The 27,996-nt window shown below is 42.2% G+C and overlaps 1 protein-coding gene across 5 annotated transcripts in view; it reads right to left on the reverse strand.

The window, feature by feature from the left end:
* Positions 1–27,996, reverse strand: part of NCAM1 (neural cell adhesion molecule 1) — a 948,636-nt gene that overhangs the window by 47,776 nt on the left and 872,864 nt on the right. For 4 of the 5 annotated variants that reach the window (XM_069614259.1, XM_069614261.1, XM_069614260.1 and 1 more), the window contains one exon: positions 16,679–16,859. In XM_069614259.1, the coding sequence (XP_069470360.1) occupies positions 16,679–16,859 (181 nt within the window). Of the gene's footprint in view, positions 1–5,487; positions 5,700–16,678; positions 16,860–27,996 lie in introns of those variants that run through there. The other variant, XM_069614262.1, reaches the window with a different exon arrangement.

Here is a 27,996-nt window from a genome sequence, read left to right on the forward strand (position 1 = left end):
CCATCATGGAAACAAAAAAGAGACAACATCGCTTTCTGGCTTTGTCAACAACATCTTTGCTGTACTTTCTTTTATGAGAAGTCGGAACAGGCGTGACACGCAAAGACGATTTCCCATTAAACAAAATCAGAAGAAGTAATAGTAACACAGACGTCAGCTATGGGTTACTAATAGCTTTAACCAATTTGGGCTGGAGTGGATTTCGGTGGTAGTGGTCCGAACCTTCACTGAGGCCCTTGCGGCGGGTCATTAATACCAAGGTGCACTCCAGGCTTTGGTGGTTAAATCTATAATAGGATGTGCAGAAAGGAAAGTGGACAGACCTACATATCTGAGAAATATCCGTTTTTTAGTATTTCACAGTTGGTGCTGTGAGGAGGCCCCTGTGTTGACTGCTGTTGTACCTATCCCCCCTGAAGATCAAATGTCAAGGCAGAGAGCTGCAACAAGAACACCCAATTCAGGACATCGGCAAGAATGGAATCAAAACCTAAGATACGACGTGAAGGTCCGTTTTCCACCCTGAAACAGAAGCTGACAGGCTGCCGTTAACAGACAGGCGCGTCTGGAGAACTAAACATTGGTTTGGTGCAAGTCATGCAGAGGTGTACGTGGGCTGCAAGGGAGTCATCCAGATCTGTGGGAGCGTTCTGCCTTGCCACTCAACTAGCCCAAATATAGTGGCAGTGAGAGAGCGGAAAATGAGGAGTCTTGTTGTTGAGGCATGGAACACTGCGAGTAATCCACCACGAGAAGAAAGACTGGGATGAGTAGGTTTGGGATTTCACAGGCAAGTGACATGAGCGAGGAAACATCAATGTCAGTTCATGAAGTCACAGCGGAGGAGCCTGCACACACCTAGAAGTCTGCGCGATATCCACAAAGGCAATGTCTCTCCTCCCAAGACAGCGGCAAACTGACGCCTCTGTTCGCCTATGCAAGCAAACAATGGTGGGCGGAGGAACTGCCCACTCATCTTTTGGTACACGCAGAGGTCTCTGGAGCAAATATAGGAATTAAGGAATGTGAGCAGGAGTCGGCAACCTCGTTGTTTCTTACTGTGGCTCACGCTGTTTTGCAATGTCCCTTAAGCTCAGTCTTTGAGCATGGCATGTCAAGTACTTGAAGCTCTTTCGTCAGCTTGACTTTGGAACAGATTCTGACCAGTTTTGACTAACATGCCTCTCCTGAAGTCTATTCACTAGTATACTGCTTTGCAAGCTTTCCCTTCTGGGGTTTGCTTGAACTCTTACCAGCATTTATGCGTTTCGCTTCATCACTAATTTCAACCACCCTGCTGGCAAATGTCTTTTGCAGTTGTGCCAATTCTCTGATCAAAAGGGATTATATTTGCAGGGTTGCACATAAAAGGAATTGCCCACACCTGGGGCACAGGAAATTCCACTTTCTTGAGTATTCACCGCTACATTCTCGGTGCCATTTACACGATCATTGCAACACAAGGCTGCACCACCGTCCTTTTAAACAACGTTGGCCTCAATGTACCTTCTAGGGCAAACTGTATGTCCCCAATGTTTGTAGTCAACGTTTCTTTCATAATTCAGGAAAGTAGTCCAGCGGCCACTTTGATTACCGAACCATTCCATTTTGCTCAACGCTTTGACCACATCACACATCTTTGCAACCTCTCCTCTACTAAGTTTGAGGATAACCTCCGAGTTGCATAAGTTATATCAAAGGTAGCTCTTGGTGTGAGTGCATAGCGTGCTAAGAGCTGTCATGGTTTTCTGCACTACAGTAATGTTACCATTCTTGGCCTACAGCCACTGTCCTTCGGCACATCTAAGACTATCAGGCCGAATGTGTATTGCATTGCTGATCACTGGCACCATTTCTACAAAGCTCTCGAGTCTCTCCTGTCTAGTAAAAGACTGACATGATGAGCAAAGAATACATTACCCACCTGCCCAAGACCCCAAACGGGAATGCTTTGAACTGCCTATTGTATTTTAAAGTCGTAAATTATCATTTTAACCATTATAAAAATATGAAAGAAAAATAACCAAGAAATGCATTGGAGGGTAAAGTTTACTGTCTAGGGACGGGGAGCTAAATATTTGTGAATAAAGTGAATCCTAAATTTCAAGTAACCCTTTGAGTGCCCATATATGAGAAACATTACCCACCCAGTAATCATCTTCCGGAGGATTGTACCTGCTTTGAGTGCCTAGATATATCATGTAATGCTGTCTTTATTTAATGAATTAAAGCTTTATTCGAGGGCACTGCTGGAATCATGACTGCACCACTTCTCTAATGTCAGAAAGTGGACCATATGGAGTGCAGAGATGAAAGAGGGGTACCTTTCACAATAGAGAGAGGGAGAGAGCACAAATATATAAATGTGGGGCGAGGGACCAGTAAGTCCTGAACCACCATGTCTCCCTTTGAATCCCTTAGGCCCTTGGGCAGGTGAGGTGGGTATTAGAAAGTTTAAACAAAGTGTATATGAGGCGCATTACAAGTTTGTTTAATAAACAAGTAAGTGTTACATTGTAAAGAAACAATGCCTTTCGCAAGTAGAGTAGCTCAAAGTATTACATAGAAAGCACCATTAAAACCTTTGTGAAGTGTGACCGTGTAGCTGGGAAACCATGTGCAAGTCTTGAGCTTTTATTTTAAAAACCCCATTGCAATCTGGTACATTGGGATGCAGAAGAAAAGTTAGGGACGGGAAAACAGACTGTACTGGTACCATCAAACCATTCGGACCCCCTTTTTAAGGACCGCCAATCTGCAACCGCCTCAGGAACTGGTGAAATAAAGACAGGGGCTCCATCAAAGCACGTTTTCACTTCTGGGTCCACAGGCACATACATGAGCTTTGAGATACAGCCCCGGGGGCTTATGCCGTTCAGGCACAGTTTGTCAATGTCATCCTTGTGTTCGATGTTTGAGTGATGCTTCTCCTGTCCCCCCTCGGACAGTTCCTGTACTCTGCCTCTCAACTCTAGAATGTTCCAGGTAAATCGAAGCTCAAAAGTTCCTTTTATAAGCTTCCAGATGTTCACTGTAGAGGCAGGATGGGTTGAACCTGTGTCTGGGTGTGGATGGAATTATAGGTGCTCGATGTCACTGGTCTCTGTTACTCACGCATACTCCTCATTGACTGGATGAGAAACACCATGGGATACACCAATCCTACAAACTGCAATCACTGAATGATTCCCAAATCGCTTAGCTGTCAGTTATGGTACAATTCAATTGCTTTAGCGGAAAAAATGATAGGCCAATAATATTCAGTTCGATTAATGTCAAGCAGGGACTTCAAGGAACACCAGACTTACACACTCAGGAAGCTAGAAAGAAGAACACGCATGCTCATAAGTTGTTTAGAATGGTGGGTTCTAATTACTCCGCCACTGTTTTCCAGACAGGCATCTCATTTCACGATTCTACTCCCAGGGCGAGGAGTCACTAAGAGTAGTCAGGTTCACTGACTCCTTAAACGATGACAAATGCATATCAGAATGGTACATGCCAAGTCCTACTGTACAGTGATTTTGAATACAACCTAAAACTAGCATTGAAAAATACAAGCCAGCAAATATGATTTTTCATTTGAAGATACATTAAAAAGGACAGACGTGTTTATTTTACAATGGAACAAACATACCATGTCAAAAGGTCAAAGGCCTTGTTTAAACCTACTCATCCCACACAGTACAAAATATTGATGTGTCACATAAAAAGTATATCTTTGTTAGTTGTCTCAAACCAGACAAAACCCCCAGCTAACTCCACATAACATAAGGTGGGCAGCTTTGGAAACGCCATCACCAATAAGAGGCATTAGGCCAATGATTCAAGAAGTGCCTACCACCTTAAATGACTTTTAGGCACGTAAGAGGGGGTGGGGCTGAACTCAGCCTGCACTTGCTAGCCTTTTTTCCTTGCAGTGCATATAAGCGTGGCAGCCAGAAGCCAAAGTTGTGCCTTTTTGTGAAGTTTGAAAAGCAAGTGTCTTGGTATAAAAGGTTTGCACTGGAGCAAATCATGAAATGCCGTGCCCTACCCAGAAGTTAGCTGGGACATAGCAGTGTGGATATAATGTTACATCTAAAGAGCTAACACACACACTGAAACGGGAATGCATCTAATTCATCGATGCTAAATAGTTAGTGGCAGCCACTATATTTTGGTAAGCGTCTCATCTACGGAATCAGCTCTGTTCTGATGGGAAAGCCTCAAATATGGCATGGCTGAGAGGTGGCAGGCCGCAGAGTGGCACCGGCTTCATTCCAGATTCTCAAAGTTTAAGCAACACTGGGGAAGCATGGAGCATCTCTGAGAAACCCTTGAAGAAAGTTCATCATATTTGCACACGAGCATTTTCAAAGAGGTATGCAGTGCTAAATCACCAGGGAAAAGGTCACCAGGGGGCGACATTTCCCCAAATGTGCACTCCCAAGAAAATCGAGCACTTTCCCCAAATATTCTCAGAAAGGAGTTAGAATAGTAAATACGTGGGAAGGCTTTTAGGGGTGCAGTGAAACAACATGGCCTACCAGTCGACTTTTTCCCAGAGGACATGTTCACATGGAACCCTTAAAGATGCTAGAAGCATCTCCAGACACACTCCAGCTTGGGGATTTGAGAATCAGTTATAAGAAGCAGGTGCTAATCTGAGATGCTCACGAGAAACCTCTTACTTTTGACCTTTGAAAATCATGCCCCAAAAGTTTAAAAAAAATGTTTTACACTGTTTTGCGCATTGTTCTCAGCCTTGGCTCCAGCTGCTTACCATGACAAGAATTACAAAGGCTGATGGGGCCTTTTCCTTTGCTGTCATCGAAAAAGAGGAGGAATGCCGACTCAAGTCTGCGCATTTAACAGGCTTTACTGAGTTCGAAAAGAATCCAGCACTTGATCTCTGAAAGTGCAGACTGTGCCTATCAGCCCCAGTTATTCCACCTTTTAAGTGCTACAAAAGTCAAACGAGGTGGCAGAAAACCCGTCACAAAGACATTGGAGCAGAGTTAATGTGCAGGTTAAGCCTCGGTCTCAACAGTCCAATGAGAAACTGCCCGGGCATGCTGCAAGAGTGCTCAGTTTACAGGTCAAGAATAGCGGATGCAAACAAGGCCGGTGTGTTCCCTTCCATTTGGGACATTCCCAGACACTGGATGATGCCATCAGTGCCGCCTTCCCAGATGTTAGCTGGGAAACAGCAGTATGGATATATCTTTGCATCTTAAAAGCTAACACACACACTGAAACTTGAATGCATCTAAATCAGTGATGCTAAATAGTTATATTTTTTGTAAGCGTCTCATCTACGGAATCAGCTTTGTTATGATGGGCAAGCGTCAAATATGGAGTTCTTCACAGGAGGCAGGTCTCTCTGGTCCACCCTGTCCAAGAGGCAGCTCAGTAATAGCATGGTACAATCACACTACACCATCAAACCATCAGCGATAGGGGTACATGATGTCATCAGTGTCTCTGGGGAGAGCAGTGATACTGTTGAATAATTGAAAAGGACTTGAGTTGGTGCTGGGGGGATAGGCAGGCAGGTGGCCACTCCTTGCCCGGTGAACTTTTGAAGCTTTGTCTGTGGTTAAGCGGAGGAGATTTCCAACGTGCGTCCTTGAAAGTCTACGAGAGCAAGAGTACAGTCAGGGAAGAAAAGAGCAACGAGACAAGGGTGTACGACACCGCTGAGCACCCCAGGGTCGCTGTGCAAACAAGGGTCCCCCGTGAAGGGTAAATAGTTGTTTTTACAAAGAAATTTGGTGGACGTGTCAGCGTGGATGTCCCCGTGACGTCCAAGGAGGTGACATGGGCGGGGTGATGCCGGAAATGGAGAGGCGGTGAGGGATGGGGGGAGGGAAAAGGTGAAAGGGGAGAGAGAAATAGATAAACAGGAAAAAAGTCAGAAATATAGAAAAAACATAAGACTCCAAGGTTAACGAGTTAGTAAATTAAAATGACAAAGATTAGCAAAAAGCGAGTGCAGTTAAGAGCAAACAAAAGCAAGCTCCGAAGCTCAGCAACAGGACAAGCAGCAAAAAAGCAGATACAATTCAGAACTAAATGAGCCTGTGGCGTGCATATGGGTTGGTAGTAATAAGAAGTTAGATGGACAGGAGGTGGCTCTGATATGAGTAATGAAGAATGGTAAGCTTGCATTTTAAAAGGCTCCACCACACACTCAAAACAAATGTCCCTCTAAAGATGATGCAGGACAACCTTTGAACTTCGCCCTCTGGCGATGGTGCCAAGGAATGCTAGGAACTGAGCAAGTATATGCAGGGATCGACATTGCTGTGGCCTATTAAGCCCTTCTTGTAGCCCAGGACAGCCTGGTTGGATTGACACACACTGCTACCAGGAGCAACCTTTGACTCCCCAGCCCAACTGGTTCAATAGAAACATACTTATGTGACAACAACTGTGTGTGTTTTTGGAATGTGTGTCATTGAGCATGAGAGACCCGCTGAAGACAGGGAATGCCTCTCTTTTGGAGGTTAGATTTACGGCACACTATGTCCCAGCTCCTGGTTCAGCCGAGGTAGCTCCTTCATACTCTGTGATGCTTGATGCACAGGAGCTGCTTTTAGCTGCTGCTCATCAAATCTTCATTTGGATCCCCGTAGATGCCCCAAAAATACAATAGCAAATGTACCCAAATTGCTATTTGAAGATGCTTCCAAGTGAAGCCTGCCGCCTCCTACCAAATATTTGCATATTTATATACAAATGGGAAAAAACATCGATATCAAGAGAGTTGAATAGTCCGCCCCACCGCACCCCCCCCCATAACCATTTCACCAGACTACTTTGGCCTCTCTATTGCCACAGTCTTGAACTGTGGGTGACGGAGGGGAGTCAGGTGTAATTCAGAGTTCTTCAGTGTAATGAAAAATACACAATGTGATGCTAAAACAATCGAATAATTACTTTTACAATGCAGTGGATATAACTAGACTTCAAAGGTACCGAGTATCATAAATATATTATATACAAATATGGTTTTTGAAATGCCAAAAGGAACATCTACTTTTATTCCATAACATTTAAATGCATTAGTCGTTTTGAGTGGCCATATGCCAATATTTTTTGACTTCTGAATCACACATTGGCAAACTGAAAGAAATATTTAAAGTGCAATTTCAGTTTTTAACTCATTTAATCTCAGAGCAACGGAAAGACAAAATTACTTGTGGTGCTAGTTCTCCCCTCAATAGAAGTCCCCCAGGGGCTTCCACTGATCCCCAAAGCCTCTAAAATACGCACTTAGAAGTTGGAAGTTACTAATGATGGAAACTACACAAAGCGTAAGAAAAATACACACAAAACAATACAGAAATGCTTAAGAATTATTGAACTACAAATTCGTTGGAGTGAAGCAAAGGTCCCCGATGAGATGTATAGACTACAGAGTGTCGATTCAAAGTTTACGATACAGAACTGTTGCATACCCATACAGCATCTGCAGAGGTTCCTGAAACATGTCAACAGCAGAGGACGGGTCCAAACTGCAATGACACAAGGCTCCTACAGCACCGATTAGTAGGAAAACATAACACACACACACACACACACACACAGTCATTTCAGATTGCTGAGAAGCAAACAGACAACTCTGTGAACAAGTGCATCTGTGGTAGTGCCACTTAATAGTTTGTCTTAAGCCTAGGGACATAAAAAGGGAAAGCAAGAACATCACCATGTTCTCCTCAGCTTTGCGTGCAAAGTAGAAAGCCAAACGTGGACTGCCCAATGTCAGAGGCACTGACCCTAAAAGGCAAAGTATCTTTTACATGAGGTTCATGCTAGTGCTGTAAATCCACAGCAATCGCCCACACCTTCCAAGCCCAAAGGCAGCCGCATTCTGAATCTGCTTGAAGAGGTACACAGAGATGTTAAAGAGACAAAACTGCAAGGCAGTGCTTAGCCTATCATGAAAGAAAATAGGGTGTTAATATAACCGAATCACCACAGGGAAAGTGGTGCGGCACGAGAGACTTGCCCCCATAAAAGCTATTACTATACAGAAACTGCCAGATTGCAAATCTGAGGGCAAGAGTGAGACACACTGCCCAGGAAGGCAGCAGCTCACCCCATGCAGTAGCTGCAATGACCTGCAGACTAGCGGTTTAGGCATCTGTTTCGCATCCAAACATGCTTCTTTGGTGGTCAAGGAAGCCATTATCTGACCCCCGCCACATGTCGAGCCTTGTGATACTGGAGACGAAGGAACACTGTGCATGAAACAGGCAAAAGGGCATTTGAAAATACTGAAAAAGGCCAGATTTGGAGAAATATGCGCAACAAGTCAAGGTACCTTTCTATAAGTTTAGAAAATTCCAGAGCTATCATTTGATTTATTGAATTTATAGAGGGTTTTCGAAGGAACGCTGAAAAAAACAATGCGGCACGATCTTTATGCACATGATAACACAGATTTAAGAATTAATGACCAATAACACAGTCATTTGTGGAAGAAAAAGATGCAGTTTAAGTGAAGAGCGCAAATTCGATAAAGAAAATGCAGAGCATAAAGATAAAGGAAATGAATTCCAAACTTTTGAAGAAAGTAGGGAAAAAGACCCGGATAAAAGATTGGGCACCAGGAGCAAAAAGAAATCGAGATGCAGGACAAAGAGAACCAAAGGACAATGTAGAGAGATCCAAGAATAAAGAGAAGCCAAAGAAGGCTCACATGTAATCACAATACAACGAAAGTTAGCTAGAAAACATATTAAAGAGCCCTGCAATAAGTTCTGCTAGTTATCCGCACCGCTGTTGAAAGCATTCAGCGAGTTTGAAAAGGCAAGAAAGCTTGCAGATCCCTATTGCTGAATCGCCCGTTCAGCACGTTTGTCTGCTCTCCCTTCCTTTACTTGTCATCACCCCTCCAGCACAATCTGGAATGTCGTCAGGCCTAGTACGATAGTCGCTTGTTTTGTTCCTCTCCCTCCTTTCTCCTCCTCCTTCATCACCTCTTGCTAATCTCCGGCTCTACCAGAAATGTCGTCAGGCCTAGTACAGTAGTCGTCTGCCTGTTTCCCATTTCCTTCCTATCTGTGTCTTTGCACTTGCTGTATCTGAAATGTCGTCAGGCCGAGTAGAATAGTTCATTTCACATTCTTGTTGTTCATGGCCTGTAAGAATGTCATTGTATTTTCCCTTGTTCCCTCCCTTGCCGTGAAGTGCTTTGAAACACATTGTGTATAGGCGCTATATAGATAAACTATCATATCATATCTCTGCAACACCTTTGAGTTCAAGAAACCTTTAGTCTGAAGGTAGATTACACATATTTGCTCATATATGACATTTGCAAGTCCTGCCCGCAACCTCCAACACTTAAATTCTTGTTAATGAACAAGAGGTATGAGATGGTTCTATTGCGGACAACAGACTCCTAATCCAAGGGTGGTTTCAAGAAGGCAGGTGGGACACATACAAAGAGATAGGACAATGCTATGCCTGGCAATTAGTGACAATATACACAATGCCAGAACATGGTGCATTCTTTCAAAAGAAACCCTAATAGCTTACTAATACAATATTATGGCTAACCATAGTAAATCAAACAAATACATATGGCGTTTTCCAGTATGCGGCGTTGCTAGACTACATGGGCAGACATGTCAAATGTGTAAATGTGGACGGACATTGTGACCATGCCATAGACCCAGTTTATGAAAAGCAGCCACTTGCCATCATTACCACCTACAACCTCTCGAGGTCTGACCAACCAGCAAGGAACCTCCTCCTGCTACTGAGATCTGACCCCTGAGGATAGTATTTCACAATTCGATATGCTTCATATCTCAATTCAGCCACAGAATAAAGGAAAGCAATTAGCCCCTTAAACAGGCCAAAACACTCCCCAAGATCTAGCTATAACAGACGAGTTGGGACAGAGGCTTTCTAATGTAAAACAATATATGCAATCAAAAAGCACCAGTGCTTTGGAAATGTCTCACAGATGCCATTGAGAAGGCACATGGTGACCTAGCACAAGCAAACATAACTGGGTCAAACGTTACTGACTTTTTCACTCATGTACTATTGTTCTAAATGTTTTCCCAAAGTATAGTAAAACGAACCAAAAGAAACCAAACACCTTCAATTCGTAATGGCCTGGAATATAGAGCATTTGCTTGACCTTTTTAGGATTTGTAAGTTAGTGTTGCCATATAGAAAACAATGAATTTGCAAAGCAATATTTCACTAGGCCGAGGTGCCGGTAAATTGCAGCAATACGTTCCAGACACTTTCCTATGAAGGTTTTAGGACCTGAAACCTGAGGATCAATAAGGTAACTTGAATAAGGCAGGACACAATCTGCTGCATTTTATAAATTGTGTTGATAATGTATTGTGGAACCGTTTGCTTGCAGTTGTGATTTGTATTTCCTTTGTTACTTTTATAGTCTGTTGGCCGAAATAAAGCTAAACCGGCCCACTGATAATCTGCTGTCCTGTTATAACTGCATTCATTGCAAGCAGATCCATTATAACACTAAAACAGATAGAGCGAGAAAACATTCAATTTTCATCGGGGAAACGATCATAACATGCCTTCAAAGCACAGGATTGTCCTTAATTTGGTTATAACCAAAGTCGTGGAAATTACGCTGACGAAGATCAAATGAGCAGGGAAAATTACCCATCGACATATGACGCGGGAAAAGGGACCAGGGCACCACACACGCACAAATAGCGCAGAACAATCTGATGTTGGGAGAGTGTGCCTTAGTGGGGAAAAGTGGAGCACCACACAGCATAGTGCCGAGTTTCTCGTGCATGGTGGAATTATTAGCAGGTGCCGCAAAAACAGTCACCACCTGATGTACTTTGTAGGAGGCAAGCCTAATTCAATCAAGTGAATCACCCGAGCCTTGGTGTTGGCCCAGCACTGTACCAGATAGTCCCATAAAAGACCATACGCTAAGAACCGCCTGCAGTGTGTGGCGAGAGGAGCCAGGTACCACCACGCCACAACTGTAAAGAGAAAGCGACCTCAGGGTTACCCGGCAAAATGCACAATTTGCCGCTGAACATAGAAAGTGCGACGCCGAGTTTGTTTGATTATAGTGGAGACACATAAACCTTGTGTTAAGAGTTCTCCTTCAGCAGACAAATAGAAGAGGAAGCATAGGGGTGATAACTATGCTGTCAAGATGGGAACCACTGGAGAGGAAGGCGAGTACTGCAACATCGGGCTCTGCTAGTAGGACATGAAGCCCCCATGTCTACCTATGGAGAACAGTGCAATATATACGTTCTGTCTCTTCCAATGTGTGGGGTTACAGAAATTATTGAGGGATGATGCAATGGTTGTGACACTTAACATATTAGGATTAGAAGTTCCATAGCCCAGCCTAAAATAATTTGATGACCGTAGAAGCAAAGAAGGGAAATGCTAGTTGTCCGCTTTGGCAAATGACAGCCTTATGTCCGGAAATGGTCCCGTTTTGGGCAGGAGGAGGTGGGATATATGGAAAGATAATACTGCTTCACTTGCGGCGGATGGCTCCTCCTGGGAAGGTCTTCTTTTCCTCCCTCTCATGATGTCCGTTTGAGAGGCAAGTTTGCCATTATGCTCTGGAGAACTCTGCAGGGGAAAGGTTTACATCAGCATTCTAGTGTGGCGCATGCAAAAGGGCGATCACGTGCAACACACACACTTCAGATGGTGGTTGCACATTCTCTTCTGTGGTTCCAGAGGTTTGGAACACACTGCCCGTAACTGTTCTAGGTGTGGGTGCACTGCAATGCCCACCTTTTCATCTGGCTTCCCCTCTCGGTGTTCTATCTGCACCCGCAATAATCGACATAAGAAGCCACTACCTGATCAGGCTCACATACAACAAATCGCCACCCTAACTGCTAGGTCTGTATAATGCACATCTCCGGTGGACACTGGTCGTAGCCTTGGCTACCCGCACACATCAGAATCCAGCAATGAGTACAACTAATTTGGGCTCGCTGGTCACATTTGTTCTGCCAACTTGCACCAGACTACGCCTCGACATCTCTGACATCATTATGCAGCAAAGACCTATGACAAATGCAGGCAGGCTGGACATATAGTGAGTTTCTAGCACTCACACCATCTCCTGGCTCCTCTCGGCCCCTATCCACATGCATGACCCATGGGTTGCTCTCTACTGGAGCCTGGCCTGCCCGCCTAACCCTTATTTGGCCAAATGCACACATGCATTCTTATCCTACTAGGTGACCTCCAACCCTCTGGACTTCAGTCCCAGAGGGCGTACCCACCACCAGCGCATTGAAACTATAATAATAGTAAAAGGCACAATATAAATAACAACTACAATACAATACAATTTGTTGTACAGTGCTTTCTAGCCTGTACAGTGTTGGTTGGCCCCTTAGGTGGGTTTGTAAACCACACCCTAAATATTGTTAAGGTTCTCTTCCTTGTATATTTCTAGAGAACAGGAAGCAAGTTTGCTGCCACACCTGTAAAATATGCCACTGCTGCTACTTCATTAAGCAGCCAACTGTCTCCTCTCTTCAGCAAGGTTTAGAGAGTAGGGTGCTACCAAATTAGCAGATTGTGAGGGCGCTCACCCTTCTATCGCGTAATCAGGCTTTGAATGTCCACTAAGTTAACGTGGAGTGAAATCTGGGAGTCTGAACTTCTCAACCAAACTTGCAAATGTATCAAATCGAACGTAGGAACATCCAGTGAGGCAGACTTTCCAAGAGTGAAAGTGCTATACAAAATCACTCCACAGCTGTGGGGAAAAAGTTCTGAAAGGAGTTAAGATTGAGAGGATGGGAAGCTTCCAGAGGGTATTATTACTAGCATCATCATCTTCTTGCGGTAAAACCAGTCCTCCAGCTGCATCATCGTTATCATCATCATCATCATCATCATGAAGGCCAAAAGAGCCTGTCCTTGTCTTATCTGCATCATCATCTTCATACGGTAAAACCAGTCCTCCGGCTGCATCATCGTTATCATCATCATCATGAAGGCCAACAGAGCCTGTCCTTGTCTTATCTGCATCATCATCTTCATACAGTAAAACCAGTCCTCCGGCTGCATCATCGTTATCATCATCATCATGAAGGCCAACAGAGCCTGTCCTTGTCTTATCTGCATCATCATCTTCATACGGTAAAACCAGTCCTCCGGCTGCATCATCGTTATCATCATCATCATGAAGGCCAACAGAGCCTGTCCTTGTCTTATCTCCATCATCATCTTCATACAGTAAAACCAGTCCTCCGGCTGCATCATCGTTATCATCATCATCATGAAGGCCAACAGAGCCTGTCCTTGTCTTATCTGCATCATCATCTTCATACGGTAAAACCAGTCCTCCGGCTGCATCATCGTTATCATCATCATGAAGGCCAACAGAGCCTGTCCTTGTCTTATCTGCATCATCGTCTTCATACGGTAAAACCAGTCCTCCTGCTGCATCATCGTTATCATCATCATGAAGGCCAACAGAGCCTGTCCTTGTCTTATTTGCATCATAATCTTCTAATGGAAAAGGGTGGAGTAACAGAGTTAGGGTCTTGTTGTTGATGCAGAAAACATTCTCCACTTTCCTCTGCCGGAAGAAGAAATCTTATTTGGAGGATTGGGATGAAATACCAGTGTCTCAGGAAGAGGAAAAGGATCCTCTTGCAGCCCCTCTCTTTCCTTGCGGAAAGACTCAAGAATTCGAATGATGTTAATGGGGTTCAAATGTCAGTCTGCTGAAACATTCCCTCCAGAGCGTCAGGTTTTTCTGCCAGTACAATGATAGCTGATTCGGACCCTGGTCCAAAATATGCCTCTTTCACTAACAGTACTCACTCTGCCCTGTGTCTTTTCTTCAGTGTTAACAGCTGACTGGCAGTCAAGGATCTTGATAAATAAGATAGATGTATAGGTTAAAGGGCTAATAGTGGAATATTTAATACGAGAATAAACTGTCAGTGATGACAAATAGTTCCTCTTGTATGACGGCAAAGAATCAGGCAACAATGGCGAAGTGCTGGTTTTTAACATTTTTGTGCCCAGGAAAAGTCTTGTGAGCCCAGGTGAGTGTCACATCCTTCACATATTTGTGCCTATTTTTTCACAAATTTCTCCAGAATGTGATTTATGTGGCTTTTTTCCTCCATTGTGTCAGGCTGAACGAATATTTTTCCTTGGATCTACTGCTTTTCTGAGTTCTGGAGACAACATGAAGGATTCATTCCCAAAAGAAAAGTAACTTCCCTCATTTAGGAGAAAAAGTAGCATATCTAGGTTTACTGGAAAAGCTGGGCTACAGCTGCCAATCTTCCGTAAGGTGATCGTGCAAGTGGCACTGTTTGCAATCCCCATGAGGATCTTCTTCATAGAAATATGAAATATATATAAAAGAGGAAAGGAAATATATCTATATGATTACAGAATAAATATTACTCTCCCCTGAAGGAGATTTCTGCCTAAAAGTTCACATTGGGGCTTGAAAAACTCCATAGATGTGACATATCATGTTATTGTCTTTCAGCAACAAAAAACAAATATAGCAATTTTACGTGTTGGATCCCCATCACCAAAGACTGAAAACAGTACATAATAGGTCACTGATTTGCCAGCCAACTCTACCTCTAAGAAAACTATTTATTTATTCAATTACTAAAGGATGAAGCTACCAATGTTTCAGTTGTTCATAAACACCCATTTCTGGTCCTTGTCCATTTGATTTCTCTCACTCCAGTTACCATTTCTGCAGCCTGCCCATTCCGGGGCCATCTTTGCTCTATTGTTATCCAACATTGATATCTCATAAGCATTTAACAATACTCTGACCTTGCCACAATATTCCAAGACCACACTACAAACACACATTAAATAAAATATAATACATTTATAATATAAAAAATATATATGTGAATCAGTTTCCCATTTAACCTTATTACATATATATATAGAAAATGAGACAGCCTCACTTGTTTTCTCCACGCAAGATCTGCAAAGCCACATCAATAGCATGAGATATGTTACAATAAAATGCCTCCTTTAGTCTCAGGATGAAAAGTAATGTTTTTCAGGTTTTTGTTAATCAATGAATTGTTGTCTGTTATCTAGCAAAAAATAAGATTATGTATATGGAAAAGTATCCCATTCTACCGTGTTTTTAATATCTTTTAGCTTAAATCTCCATACTGGAATTTTGGGTATAATGATCATGTGTCTCTCTCACTCAGCTAAACAGTAGCAGTTCCTTGAAAAAAGCTGCCTATCCCATGACACATTTCCTGAAAACAATTCTAAGATTTGAAATGTGAACGGTTTTTAATATGATCAGAAGTTAAGCAAATACCATCTGCAGAGTTACACATTTCAAGTTGCAAGTTACCAGTCACGCATAGAAAGCCACCCGGGAAGTCAATTCTCCCTGGGCACCCCATTTCATACTCGCCAACAGTTCATTCTCAGTTGACAATGCTATTGGCGAGTGCACATTCAGCCAGTAGGGGATGCATTCCTACTGAAGCAGTGCTACAATGAGCAATCCAAATTCCAACACTAAATCCTCTTTGGAAATCCTCAATTTGAACTCCTCCCGCTAGTTTGACTCATCATTCCCAGTGATCACATGCTGATAGCTGTACAGCTAAAATGTACTGTTTAATGGGTTTAAGGACTTAGGAGGATCCATGACAGGAAGCAGGCACAGTAATTGTAGAAGGTAGGATAATATTTTCTTTTCAGCCTTATGATTCATAAATAAAAAGGAGTCCCATGTTGGTTAAAAAAAGATTCAGCTTCGATAGTTTTGGTTAGATTTTGGAACCCGTTTTGTATGTATGATTTATATATGTCCGCAATTGCTCCTCTTGGAATCATTCATATCCCACATGCTTTGTACAGGGCACACAACTGGAACCCCATTGGTATTTTCCAGCTGGAGGATAGTATCCTTGAGTGAGCTGGACGATTGTAAAAATGCACTTTAAATGTTCAAAAGTCTGCAACAAGTGAGATGCGTCAACTAAGCTTCACTCTTTTAATGGACAGAAAAACTGAGCGCTTACTCGGAAGCATGCAATAGCTTTGTCTAGGAAGACTCTTGACATCCCATTATATAACATGTAATAATATTTTTACAAAAAGATGGCAGCATTTTAATATTAAATTCTCAATTGAGGAATATTTTTTTTTAAAGCAGGCTATTTGGAGGATTCTTTGCATTCTACCAAACGAAAACTGGAAAGCAGGTATGCAATTTTACAATGTTGCACACTTTTAAACAATCCTTTGTAGAAAGAATGTCATTGTGCCAGTTTCCAGTACAAAAAATTTAAAAAATAAACAGGAAAAACATGGGTTGTGCTTTGCATGATTCCAATAGGACAATTATCTGTTCTGTGTGTTTGCAGGCGTGTTACATTGCTGGTCAACTGCAGCAGGACCAATTACGTATGTGACCATGCTGCTGGAACCGAGAAAGGTTACAGTATCACAGCCATTAGAACGTGATGTGGGGTTCTACGTTACATTGAGGCCAACTCAATGTATCTTGCGAACAGAGCAAACTAAGCACTGGATGAGGAAACTCATGGCAATGGCTTCAAGCAAGCGAGTAGTCGGGTGTTTTCAGGCACGTTAAGGGGTGCAGCGTTGTTGCATTCAGTTAAAAGCAGATTAATGTTTCAACAAGCTATGAGTTACCTACCTGGAATGGCAGTGGGCTGGGCGAGAGTCCTGAAGGAGAAGCTGGCTGGTTTTGATTTGCCTTGCTGGTTTTCGGCTATCACAAAGACTTCGTATTCTGCATTCCAGTCTAGAGCTTTGAGCATGACGTGGTTGCTACCAGAAGGAACTTTAATTTCTGGTTTCCATTCAAGAGCATTTTTCTAGAAGGGAATAGGAAACACAGTAACAATGCTATCAACCCAAATAACATATTACTCAGAGACACAGTGCATGAGGGCAATCATAGTTATTCACCAAAACTGCAAATTAAGAAATCAATCCAAACCAGAACTCTTAACTTGAGCTATGAGCAAGCTCTCCCATAAAATGTGCATTTCCCAAAAATAGCACGTGAACTGTAAAAATAACTTGCCAAAACACTTAAAAAATGTACAAAATTAAAATTATCATAGACAAAAATGAAGAAAGCAAACATAAAAAACCATCCTATTTAATTTTAAAAAATTGGACCCAGATAAAAATCTAAATACTTTTGGCCATTGGTAGTATGGTTGGAGGATTGATATGATGCTTTCAGGGCACAGGAGGTGGCGCCCAGTTTAAAGGTACTCCTCTATGGATGGGAGCAGGTAAGTGTAAAGAAGGGAAAGAAAGAAGAGCTGAGCAGGGCAGAGATGAAGGGGTTTCCAATATAGTACTAAATGAGAAAAGAAAAAAAAAAGACATGCTCAAAACCATTAGATATGATTGGACGGAATTTCCTTTCTTTTATGAAAAAAGAATGTAGTTATTTTTACTTTGTTCATTTAAATTGTATTTAATTTTACGATATATATTATTTGCTAAGTAAAATTTGTTGTTTTTAATTTTCCGGCTTAATTTTCAGTCTGGTCATCATGGTCAAATTTGGATGGAGCTTCACTTAGCAAGGTCTAGAAATGTTGATTTGACATTGAAAAAAAGCTGCAAATGATAAGTAATGAATTGCAAGTGGTGTGCATCTAGATGCATCTTTCCTGCCAAAATTGATACATACCAACTGTAGTATTTTTGAAACTAAACCGAAAAACAGATCACTACAGGTTTACGAAGGATTGCTACTTAACCAGCCTGTAAACACTGACTGCAAGTGTTTCTTCCCGTCCAAGGTAAAGATTAAATGTCCATATTACCCAAAACATAATGAAAGATATCTGGAATTATGGAAAAAGTCACCTTACTATGAGTGTTTGATATCAATCATACTGTCCCTCAAGAAGAAACATGCTATTCCTGATAGTGATTATTGCCCCTAGATAGCAGTGGTGTGCCACCTATATAAAGGGATAGAGTCCCCCCATCTTGACTTTGATTGCTTTGTTTAAACATATTGAGCATTGGATGTCAATTCCATTCTTCTGGAGAGTAACATAATACTTCTGCCCTCATTGTCGGGCTTCTAGAGCGACGGCCGCGTGGGGCTTCTACTCGGACATACTACAAACCATTACGGCCAAGTATGAGTAGGACATCACTTTTTCCAGTGTTCCCCCATTAAATATGTACCTTATACTTTGTGGATGTTGTGCAGTACACGCAAGCTTTCATTATCTTGGATTTCTTGTCATTGACCACAGGATTATTGATTTGTATTGTTTTGTTGTTCTCAGGAGGGACTTGAAGGGCCTTCGGCATCCTTGCTATTAAAACATGTATACAATAATATTGGGTTTCTGATGCCTCCTATTGTTGGGGTGTCTCCAGTAGCTGCTATAAGATTTTGCCATATGCCGTTTGTAAACAAATAGAAAAGGTTCCGGGGTAAGGCCAACAAGAACGTTTTTTTTCACTCCCACATCACAAATGAAGCACTTCTTTGCTCATCCAGGATCATCAAAATGTTTAAGTCTAATAACTTCCAAAAATGAGTTCTGTGCTTGCAGTATCAAGTGCCTGGCTGTAATTTACAAAAAACAAATACAAAATTATTTTTCTATGTATGCTATATTTTTCTAAAACCCCTGTTAAGATGAAGATGTGGTCCACTGTGGAGAGCCCCTTTCTGAACCTCACATAGGACCGGGGACAAGATTATATTCATTGCTGCCCTTTCCTGTATGACAGCCACGATTCTGTAAAACAAAGATTTTCTGGCCAATATCTAGAAGGATGATTGAGTGGTAGGACATTGATTGGTTGTGCAGGCGTGTAATGTAAATAGGGATCAAGCTGGTCAACAAGGAGGCTTGCTGAAGATGGAGGCATACCACTCTTTTTGATCTTTGAAACAGTGAGTAGGTATTATTTTAGGGCTTTCCTGTGAACCAGCTCTTCGATTGGATTTAATCTGTGGGAACCAGTCAATATCAAATACGTCACTACTGTTTGTTAGGGCGGGTGGACCCCTTCCTCAAACAAATGTCCTTGAAGAGGATGATACCCTCCACGTCTGTGATATAACTTTCAATGTTTTAGGAAAAACTTGCCATTCCTTTTTCCAGAATTTCTCTCCATCTTTTTATTTTGCTGCTTCTATGCATTCTGTCTGTATATTGAACTCTTTTTTTTAAAAAAAAGTTTAAATATTTATGCTTCTCTGATAATTCACAGATCTCCATAAGTAGTGCGTTTTGTTTCAGTTTTCCAGGAGTGTGTCCTTTGCCTCATTGTATTGTGTGCTATATCAGATCTCCTACGTTTCATGTTGTTTTCTGGATCTGTTTTCCTTGATGGGAGATCCTTTGTTACTCAAGGTTTGAGGTTCTCCACTCGGGATCCATATCCTGTAGCTTGCATGCCTGGTTCATCAGCTTCTTTCAGGGCTAGCCAGATTCTGCATAGACTCTTCTTCCGCTGTAGTCATTAGCCATCTTAGCCTTCTACTGCTCATAATCTCTAAGGATGTAGGCCCCATAAGACTTTTACAGTGGCAATTCATTCCATTCAGTAAATCCCTAGGTATTAATTCCACCATGAGGGCATTGCGATCTATCTCTAGTTTTCACCAAATTTGGTATTGTAAGAAGGGCAATGTATTCATTAGATCAGGAACAGTCCATTAGGGACTTGGAGTTGTTAAAAGTGCTCAGCTTGCACTCTATACTTTAGTGTGCAGAAAGAAAGCTCTGCATTACTAGGAAGCGAATGATTTTGTGACCCATGACACAGGTTTTTAGGAACTGATGTTTTAAAAAAGGACCTGGCCAGGCATCTCCCATCTTCATATATGACTATTTGTCTACCTTTTCCCCAATTTTTCATTTAAATCCCTTGAAATGCACATTGTTTTTGGTGATACCTTGTATCCCACTGATTTCAATGATTACTGTAAGTAGAGTTCCTCCAGAATTCTTTGAAATTTGCTGTCTTTCTTGATGTACAAATAATGTTGACTATAACGACTGTCTGTTTTTTTCTCACTTCAATTGGATTTGTTCTCATGTTGCTTGCTTCGACTCTGAAATCCTTTCCGACTGCTATGTTCATTTGCAACACTTTCAAACCCCTGGCCGCCTTGTGTGTGTTTTTTTTGCACTACATGCGCTTCAAACCCAGGTACATTTCATGACGTGTGTACCGCACTCATACTAGCGGACCTATAGTTTAACTGGTTCGGCTGTCTGCATGTGTATAGAAGATCTGTTTTTTTGGTTTTGTGCATTCTGTTCTATCGTCAAAGACTCTTTGCATGCCATGCCTTGCTTCTATGTTGGTCTGTGTTTGATGACCCGAGATTACTTCTTAGGGACACCGGACCTCTCCTCTTTGACTGCTTCATCCTCTTCTCTTTGACCGAAATATGCTACATCTTTCTTCTTTTGTCTTTGTCCTTCCTTTGTGCGGCTTTCAATTGTGCTATGCCTAGTCATCATGTTACAGTTGTCCGAGGTTGGTTCTGTGCCAACAGCTTCATTGTATTCCTTATAGGTTGGTTCCAGTTTTATCACAATCTTATTTCGGAGAGTTGACTTGTTTAAGGAGTTGTTTTCATGCGTTCATTTTTTCAGGCCGGTGTGCCCTCAGCCCAGGACTATTGCATTTCTATTCCACTATTTTAACCATGTTATATCTGTTCTTCTAATAGTACCTTCTCCCGCATTCCTTACCATCCAGTGAAAGTAAGTTTCCAGAGGAAGTGTCTGTTTAATTTACAGTTTACTCCGCACCTTTATAATGGGGATGTTTTGCAGATCATAGAGGAGTTTGATCCGGGCCTCAATATTAACATGCGGCATCCCTTAAATATCTTTCATGAGCTCAGCTCGATCTTTCACTGAACATCCCCCATTCGATTCAACACTTTCTATTACATACTCCTTAGTGCACAGCTATTCCTAGAAATTTTGCCCACAAACCCGTTGCCTGTTTGCCAGTCTTCTCTTGGCCCTTCTACCCTGTTACTTGGGGGGTATTAAGTAGGCTAAAATCTAATCTCTTTACAACTTGCTCATCCATTACTTAACTATGATTAGGGTACATATGTATTGCATAATCCCTTCCCTCCATACTAATAGAAGACTCACCTATAGGGATGGGATCAGAGGATGGTGAGAAGCAGTGTTTATTAATAAAAACGAATCTGCTGACAAAAACGTGCGATCCTGCCCTGAAAACACCCCTACTGTGCATGCTGCCGGCCTCACCTGGCAGTCTTTACACTTACTGCAAGATATCTTTATAAGGGGGATGACGGACTGGTCGTACGGAGGAAGGGGGCCCAAAGCGCAAAAGTACTGTAGACAATACAGTGAGTAAATGGTTACTGTAGGTATTGTTTCTTTGGCATTGGTATCTTCATATATGCACATGCTTACTGAATATTTTTTTTTTTTATATTTTATTGTAAAACTTCAACTTGATAAAATTATATCATGTTTTTGTTACATTTCATCTAAGAGAGAGAAAAAAAAGTTAAGTATTTCTTCCTTTCCTTCTTTCCAACTCTTCCTTCGTATTACTCAGATCTTATTTAACAGTTCAAGCTAGACTATTGGGAGAGTCGGTCTCACAGGGTACTATCCGATATAAATGGATTATTTCCGATTGCGCAGTTATGCCATTCAGATAGGAACTGACTTTAAAGCTTCATCAAAAAAGTTAATTAAGCGACAGGACAGCTTGATGTTATGTCATGCCACAGCATAGTCCCACCAATCGTCTGACTCATTGGATAATGGTTTGAATTCTTTTAAATGTACTTCACGTAGTTTAGTCAACATGGGACATGCTGCTGCCAGATGTTTTAGAGACTCGACTGCTGATGTTTTGCAGAAGCGGCATTTGTTGTTGACTGTATCTTTGTTCTTACGCATCCAGAGCATTTCATTAGTGTTTAGAGCATTCAATCGTAACCTCAAAAATTGTGCCCTATGATGGCGCGAAGGGCAGTCTGAGAGAAATTTTGGTTGAGAGTGTAATTTAACCATGCTTCTGGAGGAAGGAAGGGTGGACTTGAGGGCTGAGCGGCTGTTGTACGTTGAAATCCAATCCCATGTTGCTAGCTTCTTCTTTGCGTGTTGTGGGCGCTGGATTAACTCTTCTTCAAGTATGCCTGCTTCAGCCATAATCAAGTTTAGCTTAAGCTTCCATGCATGAATCAGTACGTTATCCGTGGATTCTTTACTTGGCTTGAGAATGTTATATGCGGGTATAGAGGAACCAAGTAGTATCTTACGTAAAGTTGATAAAGATTTCCAGATGATTGTCATGTAGATTGAGTTCAGAGCTAACTCATATCTCAGTGCTGATGTTGAGGTGTAATTCGAAAGATTCAAAACACGTCTCCAAAATGTTCCTTCCAAACGGCTCCAGACATTATGATCGATGTTCAAGGCAGCTTCACCGCCAAAGGTTATTGTTGGTATTACTTTTTGGAGGTAGAACATGATAACAGGCGTGATGGAAAATTTCCCATAGTCAAAGTTGATTTTGGCCGCTTGAAGACTCAAGATCTTTGTTTTAGCTATCAAGTCATCTATCCAGGCAGCTTCACATAGCGAGTCATTGACCATTGCACCTAGATAGCGGATCGACTTAACGACATCTAGGGCTTTTTGCTCTATATGCCAACGGAAAGATTTATCTTTCTTTGACATGGATCGTCCAATGCAGATAATTTTTGTTTTCTCTGCATTCAAACAGAGCTCATTGGTGCATAGAAACTCTTGCAAGCGGGAGAGAAGATGTTGGAGGCCGATTTGAGTCTGGTCGACCAGCACTATGTCGTCAGCGTAGACCAGATGATTTACAGTGTGACCATTGAGCTTGGGAGGAAAGCAATGGACAGACTTTAGCCACTCTGGTAGGTCGGCTATAAAGAGTTTAAAGAGGTCTGCTGCGAGTGGACAGCCTTGTTTGACGCCTTTGAAAGTTCTTATTCGATCTGTGAGGTCACCTTGTGAATTGACTCTGATTTGGATCGAGGTATCAGAGTGCAGGGCGATGATGGGATCTAACAGATGAGCTGCGCACTCCCACAAGCGTAATTTTGCCCATAATTTGGTCCGATTGATGGCGTCGAAAGCTTGTCGAAGGTCGACGAATGCAAAAAAGATTTTTTTTTTCGCTTCCAGTGCTGACAATTTTAGAAATGACAAGAGTATAAGGTTCATATCGGTGCCAACATTTTTTGTGAAGCCTGATTGTCTGGAGTCAAATTTACCAGATGAGAGGGCCCAATTAACCAGCTGTTGGCGCAAGAAGGATCCAAAAATCTTGCCAATAGTGTCGAGAAGGGTGATCGGGCGATAGTTCGCAGGGTCAGCCCGACAACCCTTCTTATATATCGGGACCACTATTGCCTTGGACCAGGAAGAGGGCAGCTTCTTGCTAGCAGCAATCTGAAGAAATAGTTCGTCGATGAATTTGGCCCAATGTGATTTGTGCTTTTTAAGCATCAGATTTGATATTTGATCGGGGCCGGCAGCTCTTGAATTTTTTAGCTTAGCGATTGCAAATTCAATCTCTTCGCACAAAGGTATAAGGTCCCAACTGGAATTTGACACACTCGGCTGGAGATAACTTCCAATGCAGAGTTTTCATATAATAAAGTGAAATATTCACGCCATTTCTCGCTCAGAATTTCATTAGAAATTGAAGGATTGGAATTCGAGCGACCTCCATTTAAAATGGCCCAGATTTCACGTGTGTTTTTCTGTACCAGAAGTTTTAACATGGATTCTGCTCGTCCTTGATCGATTATAACAAGATGTGATCTTAACCAGTTTCTATATGATTGCCGCCGCTTCTTCACTTCCAAAGCCTTACAATTCTGATCACGCTGTGTTCTTTTGATTTGTCTGAGGTCCCTCCTTAATGATTTTTTTCCCTCTGCTATTTCTAAACTATATAATTGTTTCGGGATTATCCCAAGGACTCTTGAATTAAGGGTTATCTGAGTTTGGTCTGTCAGAAGCGGTGTGTACTCTGCTGTCTGAAGTACATTTAAGCTGTGACTTAAATGGGCGATCGTAGAGCCGTTGGTTCTCAGTCGATTTCCTGCAGCATTTATTTGAAGTCGATCTGAGTGTTTTTCTGGCATGCCACAATACTCTTCGCACCAAACGAATCGCAATAAGTCATGATCACTAGATATCATCGGCTGCACGTTTAGAGAGATGGATTTTTCAAAAAAGTCAGACGAGGTCCAAATATAATCAAGTGTATTCGTCCGAGTCATGCTATGCCATGTTGGATTTGCGGGAGAGTCGCCCTGAATTGCTCCATTCAGCATGTGACAGTTGCGATCTAGAAGATCTTTGGCCCAAAGTTGGCCTCTCGGAGTAACCTCAGAATCCGGCAGCCGAACATTTGATTTGGAGAGTAGATCAAACTTAAACCAGCTGCAGTTTAAGTCTCCACAGATGAGTACAGAGACGTTTTCGTATTTTAGAAAGGTAAGATCAATTTCATTCAATACTGACTGAATGAAAGATGAGGATGAAATCATGGCGGGATTCCAATATCCATTGATAATTAAGAGATTAGAAACCGTAGCTCTCAATGATAGTCTAATCAAAGTGCTTTGCACGAATGGATTAGGGTTCGTAGACGTCACCAACGTCCACCAATTCCAGATTTTCAAGAGAGTTATTAATCCTGCAAAAGGCCGGCCTTTGGGGTTCTTTCCAGCTGGATTTATTAATATGGAAAAACCATCACGTGTGGGAGGATCTCGTAGCCACGTTTCTTGTAAACATATGATGAATACATTCTCCAGATTCCTGGAATGTGTTGAATAAATGTGTGAAAACCCCTTGTATTCCATGACAATAGAATTAGCTCTTGTTGTTTAGTTTGTGATCGTTGTTATTGGCGTGGCCCATGTGGAAATCTTTTCAGGTTATTAGCTCTTCTTTCGAAAGACTGATGCGTGGCAGCATCTAAGATGTCAGGGGATGAGACCATAGACTGACGCAGGCCTGATCGCTTGGCAGCTCCGAGGTTTGCCTCGTGATCAAAATTTGTTTTAGTCGATGAAATGGAATTCGAGGCCAATGGCTCGAGGGTGAGGTCAAAGCCATATACCAAAAGATCTTCGTTTGCTTGAAGTAGCATATTTTTTACTGCTGCAGAAGCTATATGAAGAAGAACATGATCAGAGGACATTTCAGAGACATATTCCACAATTTTGATGTCGTCTGATGTGATCGCTCGCAAAGGTGGAATACAAGCAAGCAATTTTAGAATATTTCCTCTGTTTAAATTAACTTTGTTGCCATCTGAGTGAATATTTTGGAGGCGAAGTTTCCACTTGTATTTTTGTGTTTCCGAATTTCCGAATCCGGGAGCTCGCTGAGTTGAAGGCAAACGCGTTTTCAGCTGATTCAATGTTTGTTTTGGATTTAACCTCGAACTTAGTGCTTTCTGTGGAGCCTTTTTTGTCACGAAGGAGAGTTGACTACTGATTGCTCTAGCCTGCGGTAACCTCGAAAGATTGTTTGCCTCTTGGATTTTCCTCAAAGGGGGTTCGATAGTTCTAACGACTTGTTCTTCGACAGAGACAATGGTGGAATTCTCAGGATCAGCTGAATAGGTGGATAAATTGCATAAATCAGTTGAAGAGTCTAAGGAGCCGTGTTCAGAAGAAGGAGCGCTAGATGCTAAGCGCCGTCGTTTTGCCGAAGTCTTTGAAAAGCTCAAGACAGTGCCTGTTGAACTTGTTGGAGGATTTCCAACAGTTCTCTTAGTAGTTATTGTGTGAGCTGGTTTGGTGAACAGACTTGTCTTCTTTGGAGTTGTTATATTTCTTATGAATTTTTTGACCTTTTGTTGTATTTGTTTCGGTGGTATACTTTTTTTTTGGATTGCTGGGCTTGTTTCGCAGATATATTTTTTTGATTGCTTTCTGTCGTAGCAATTGTTTTTGCAGAGCCTTTAAAAATATTGAAAGAATTTACTGTTGTTAGGGTTTGCAATGATACAGTTCCTTTTAGCGGAATCGTGTGTGGTACAAGGGTGTTCACTTGCGGAACAGAGCCTTGTGCAGTCTGAGTTGGATCTTGAGCGTCCTGCATGGAAGCCAACAAGCTCGTTGGTAAACCAGGCTGTGAAGATTCATTAGGAATTGTCACCAAATCACTTCTCGATGGAGAATGACTAGAGCCAGAAGATGTGTCTCGAGACACCGGGGCTCCACATACTTGAATGGATGTATTCTTTCGCATCCATTTTACAGAGTCCAAGAGGCCTTCCATTAAAGCATCATTTTGGCAATGATGCCGAGCGGCTAGATCACTCAGCCTGTCCTGCCATCTCGTTGCAATTTCTGCATTAGTTGTCATTTGATCCTGTAGAAAGCTCGAGAAATGTTCTAACTTGACAATTTTTGTCGTTAGATTGGATATTGCAGCACCTTGATCACTTATCGTGCCAAAGATTTTTGTAAATGGTGCTAGAACAACCGCCGAGGCGGACAACACATTGTTATGGATCTGCGAAAGTGCTTCAGATGAAATACCGAGCAGTTGTGGCTCAAGTTCCTGAAGTGATGAGGAGCAAGTTGAATTATCCAGATTGTACTGCGGATTAAATGTGGAACATTTCTTTACAAAGTTCGTTGAATGAACCTCGTTGCTTGATTGAGATTGCATATGATGCGGAGTACTCGCATTAAGTGTTGGATTTCCATGTCGAGGAGGTATGGTGGATATGCTTTTTCTTTTAAGCTCAGCGACTCTTTGCAGGCGACTAGCACGAGCGATCGCGCTCCGATCAAGAAGTATAGGCAATAGATTGAGATTTTGTACTGGGAGTTGGGAAGTACTTGGAGTATTAAGATCGATGGATTTATCGTTTATGCTTGACATGGAAGGATGCCTAACATCAGGTGCTTGGCAAGCTAAGGCACTGTCGTTCTCAGGTTCGGTGCATTCAAGTACGACTTCTGAAGTAGCTCGACCTGCTGGTTTTAGTGTAATAGTCTAATTAGGGTCGATTAGAGAGCCACTTAAATTTGTTGCAGATGATGGACATGGAATATAAACAGGGGGCTTCAAGACGTGTTTGCCGTTGATCGTGCCAGTCTGTAGGCCACTTGACTTGGCCAGAGAGTAACTAGAGAAATTCTCCTGTGACAGAGTGTTTCTGGCATTAAGAAGTAAAGTCGGCACCTTTGTGGACATTAGTGGTCGATTAATGTGCAAAGCATGTTTTAGTATTCGAATTATTCAACAGAGGATTTCCCAGGTCTAAATTAGAAATTTTAAGCAGTTCTTCGTCAGTCACTACATTTGAAAGAAGACCTTTTTCTTTCCAGAGGTCAACATCATTTGTGAAGTTATCAGTCCTTAAAGGCACAGGAGCCAACAAGACTGAATTCATTGATCGCTCAGTTGGAGGAGCTCTCGCATCAGGCTGAGACAACCAAATGGCAGCAGAAAGGCTAGGTAAATTCGGCCGGTCGGCGCTAGCTGCTTGAAATGCAGCGGAGTCAGATTCGCTGGCTAACGCTCTTGCACAGGGATCGCCATTGGGAGTTGGATTGCATTTGAGATTGGTAACACAAGTGCCTGATGAATGTTGGTTGTCAGGTTGGGCTGCTGGCGCTTCTAAAAGAACGCAAGGCTGGAGCAATACGTTGGAGCCGTCATCTGGGGTGCATCGTTCATCAAGAGTCGATGATGGGGGAGATGTTAAAGGTTTAATTTCCCCAGTAATTATTGGGCTTTTAAGTGTTGATGAGTTATTTGCAGCCATTAGCGCACGGCCAGTGGTTTTGCTTACCTTAGCCCCAGCAATGGCTTTCATCCTGGCCCAAGGGTTAGTCACGCGACGTTGCTGTGATGATTTTTTCCAGGTTTGGGGGCCGTCTGATAGCAAGGTCATTGTTTATCTCACAGTTGCAGACAGCAGTAAAGC

This window comes from Ambystoma mexicanum, chromosome 9 (assembly GCF_040938575.1).
Source record: "Ambystoma mexicanum isolate Mex_15411 chromosome 9, UKY_AmexF1_1, whole genome shotgun sequence".
NCBI classification, from domain to species: Eukaryota; Metazoa; Chordata; class Amphibia; order Caudata; family Ambystomatidae; genus Ambystoma; species Ambystoma mexicanum.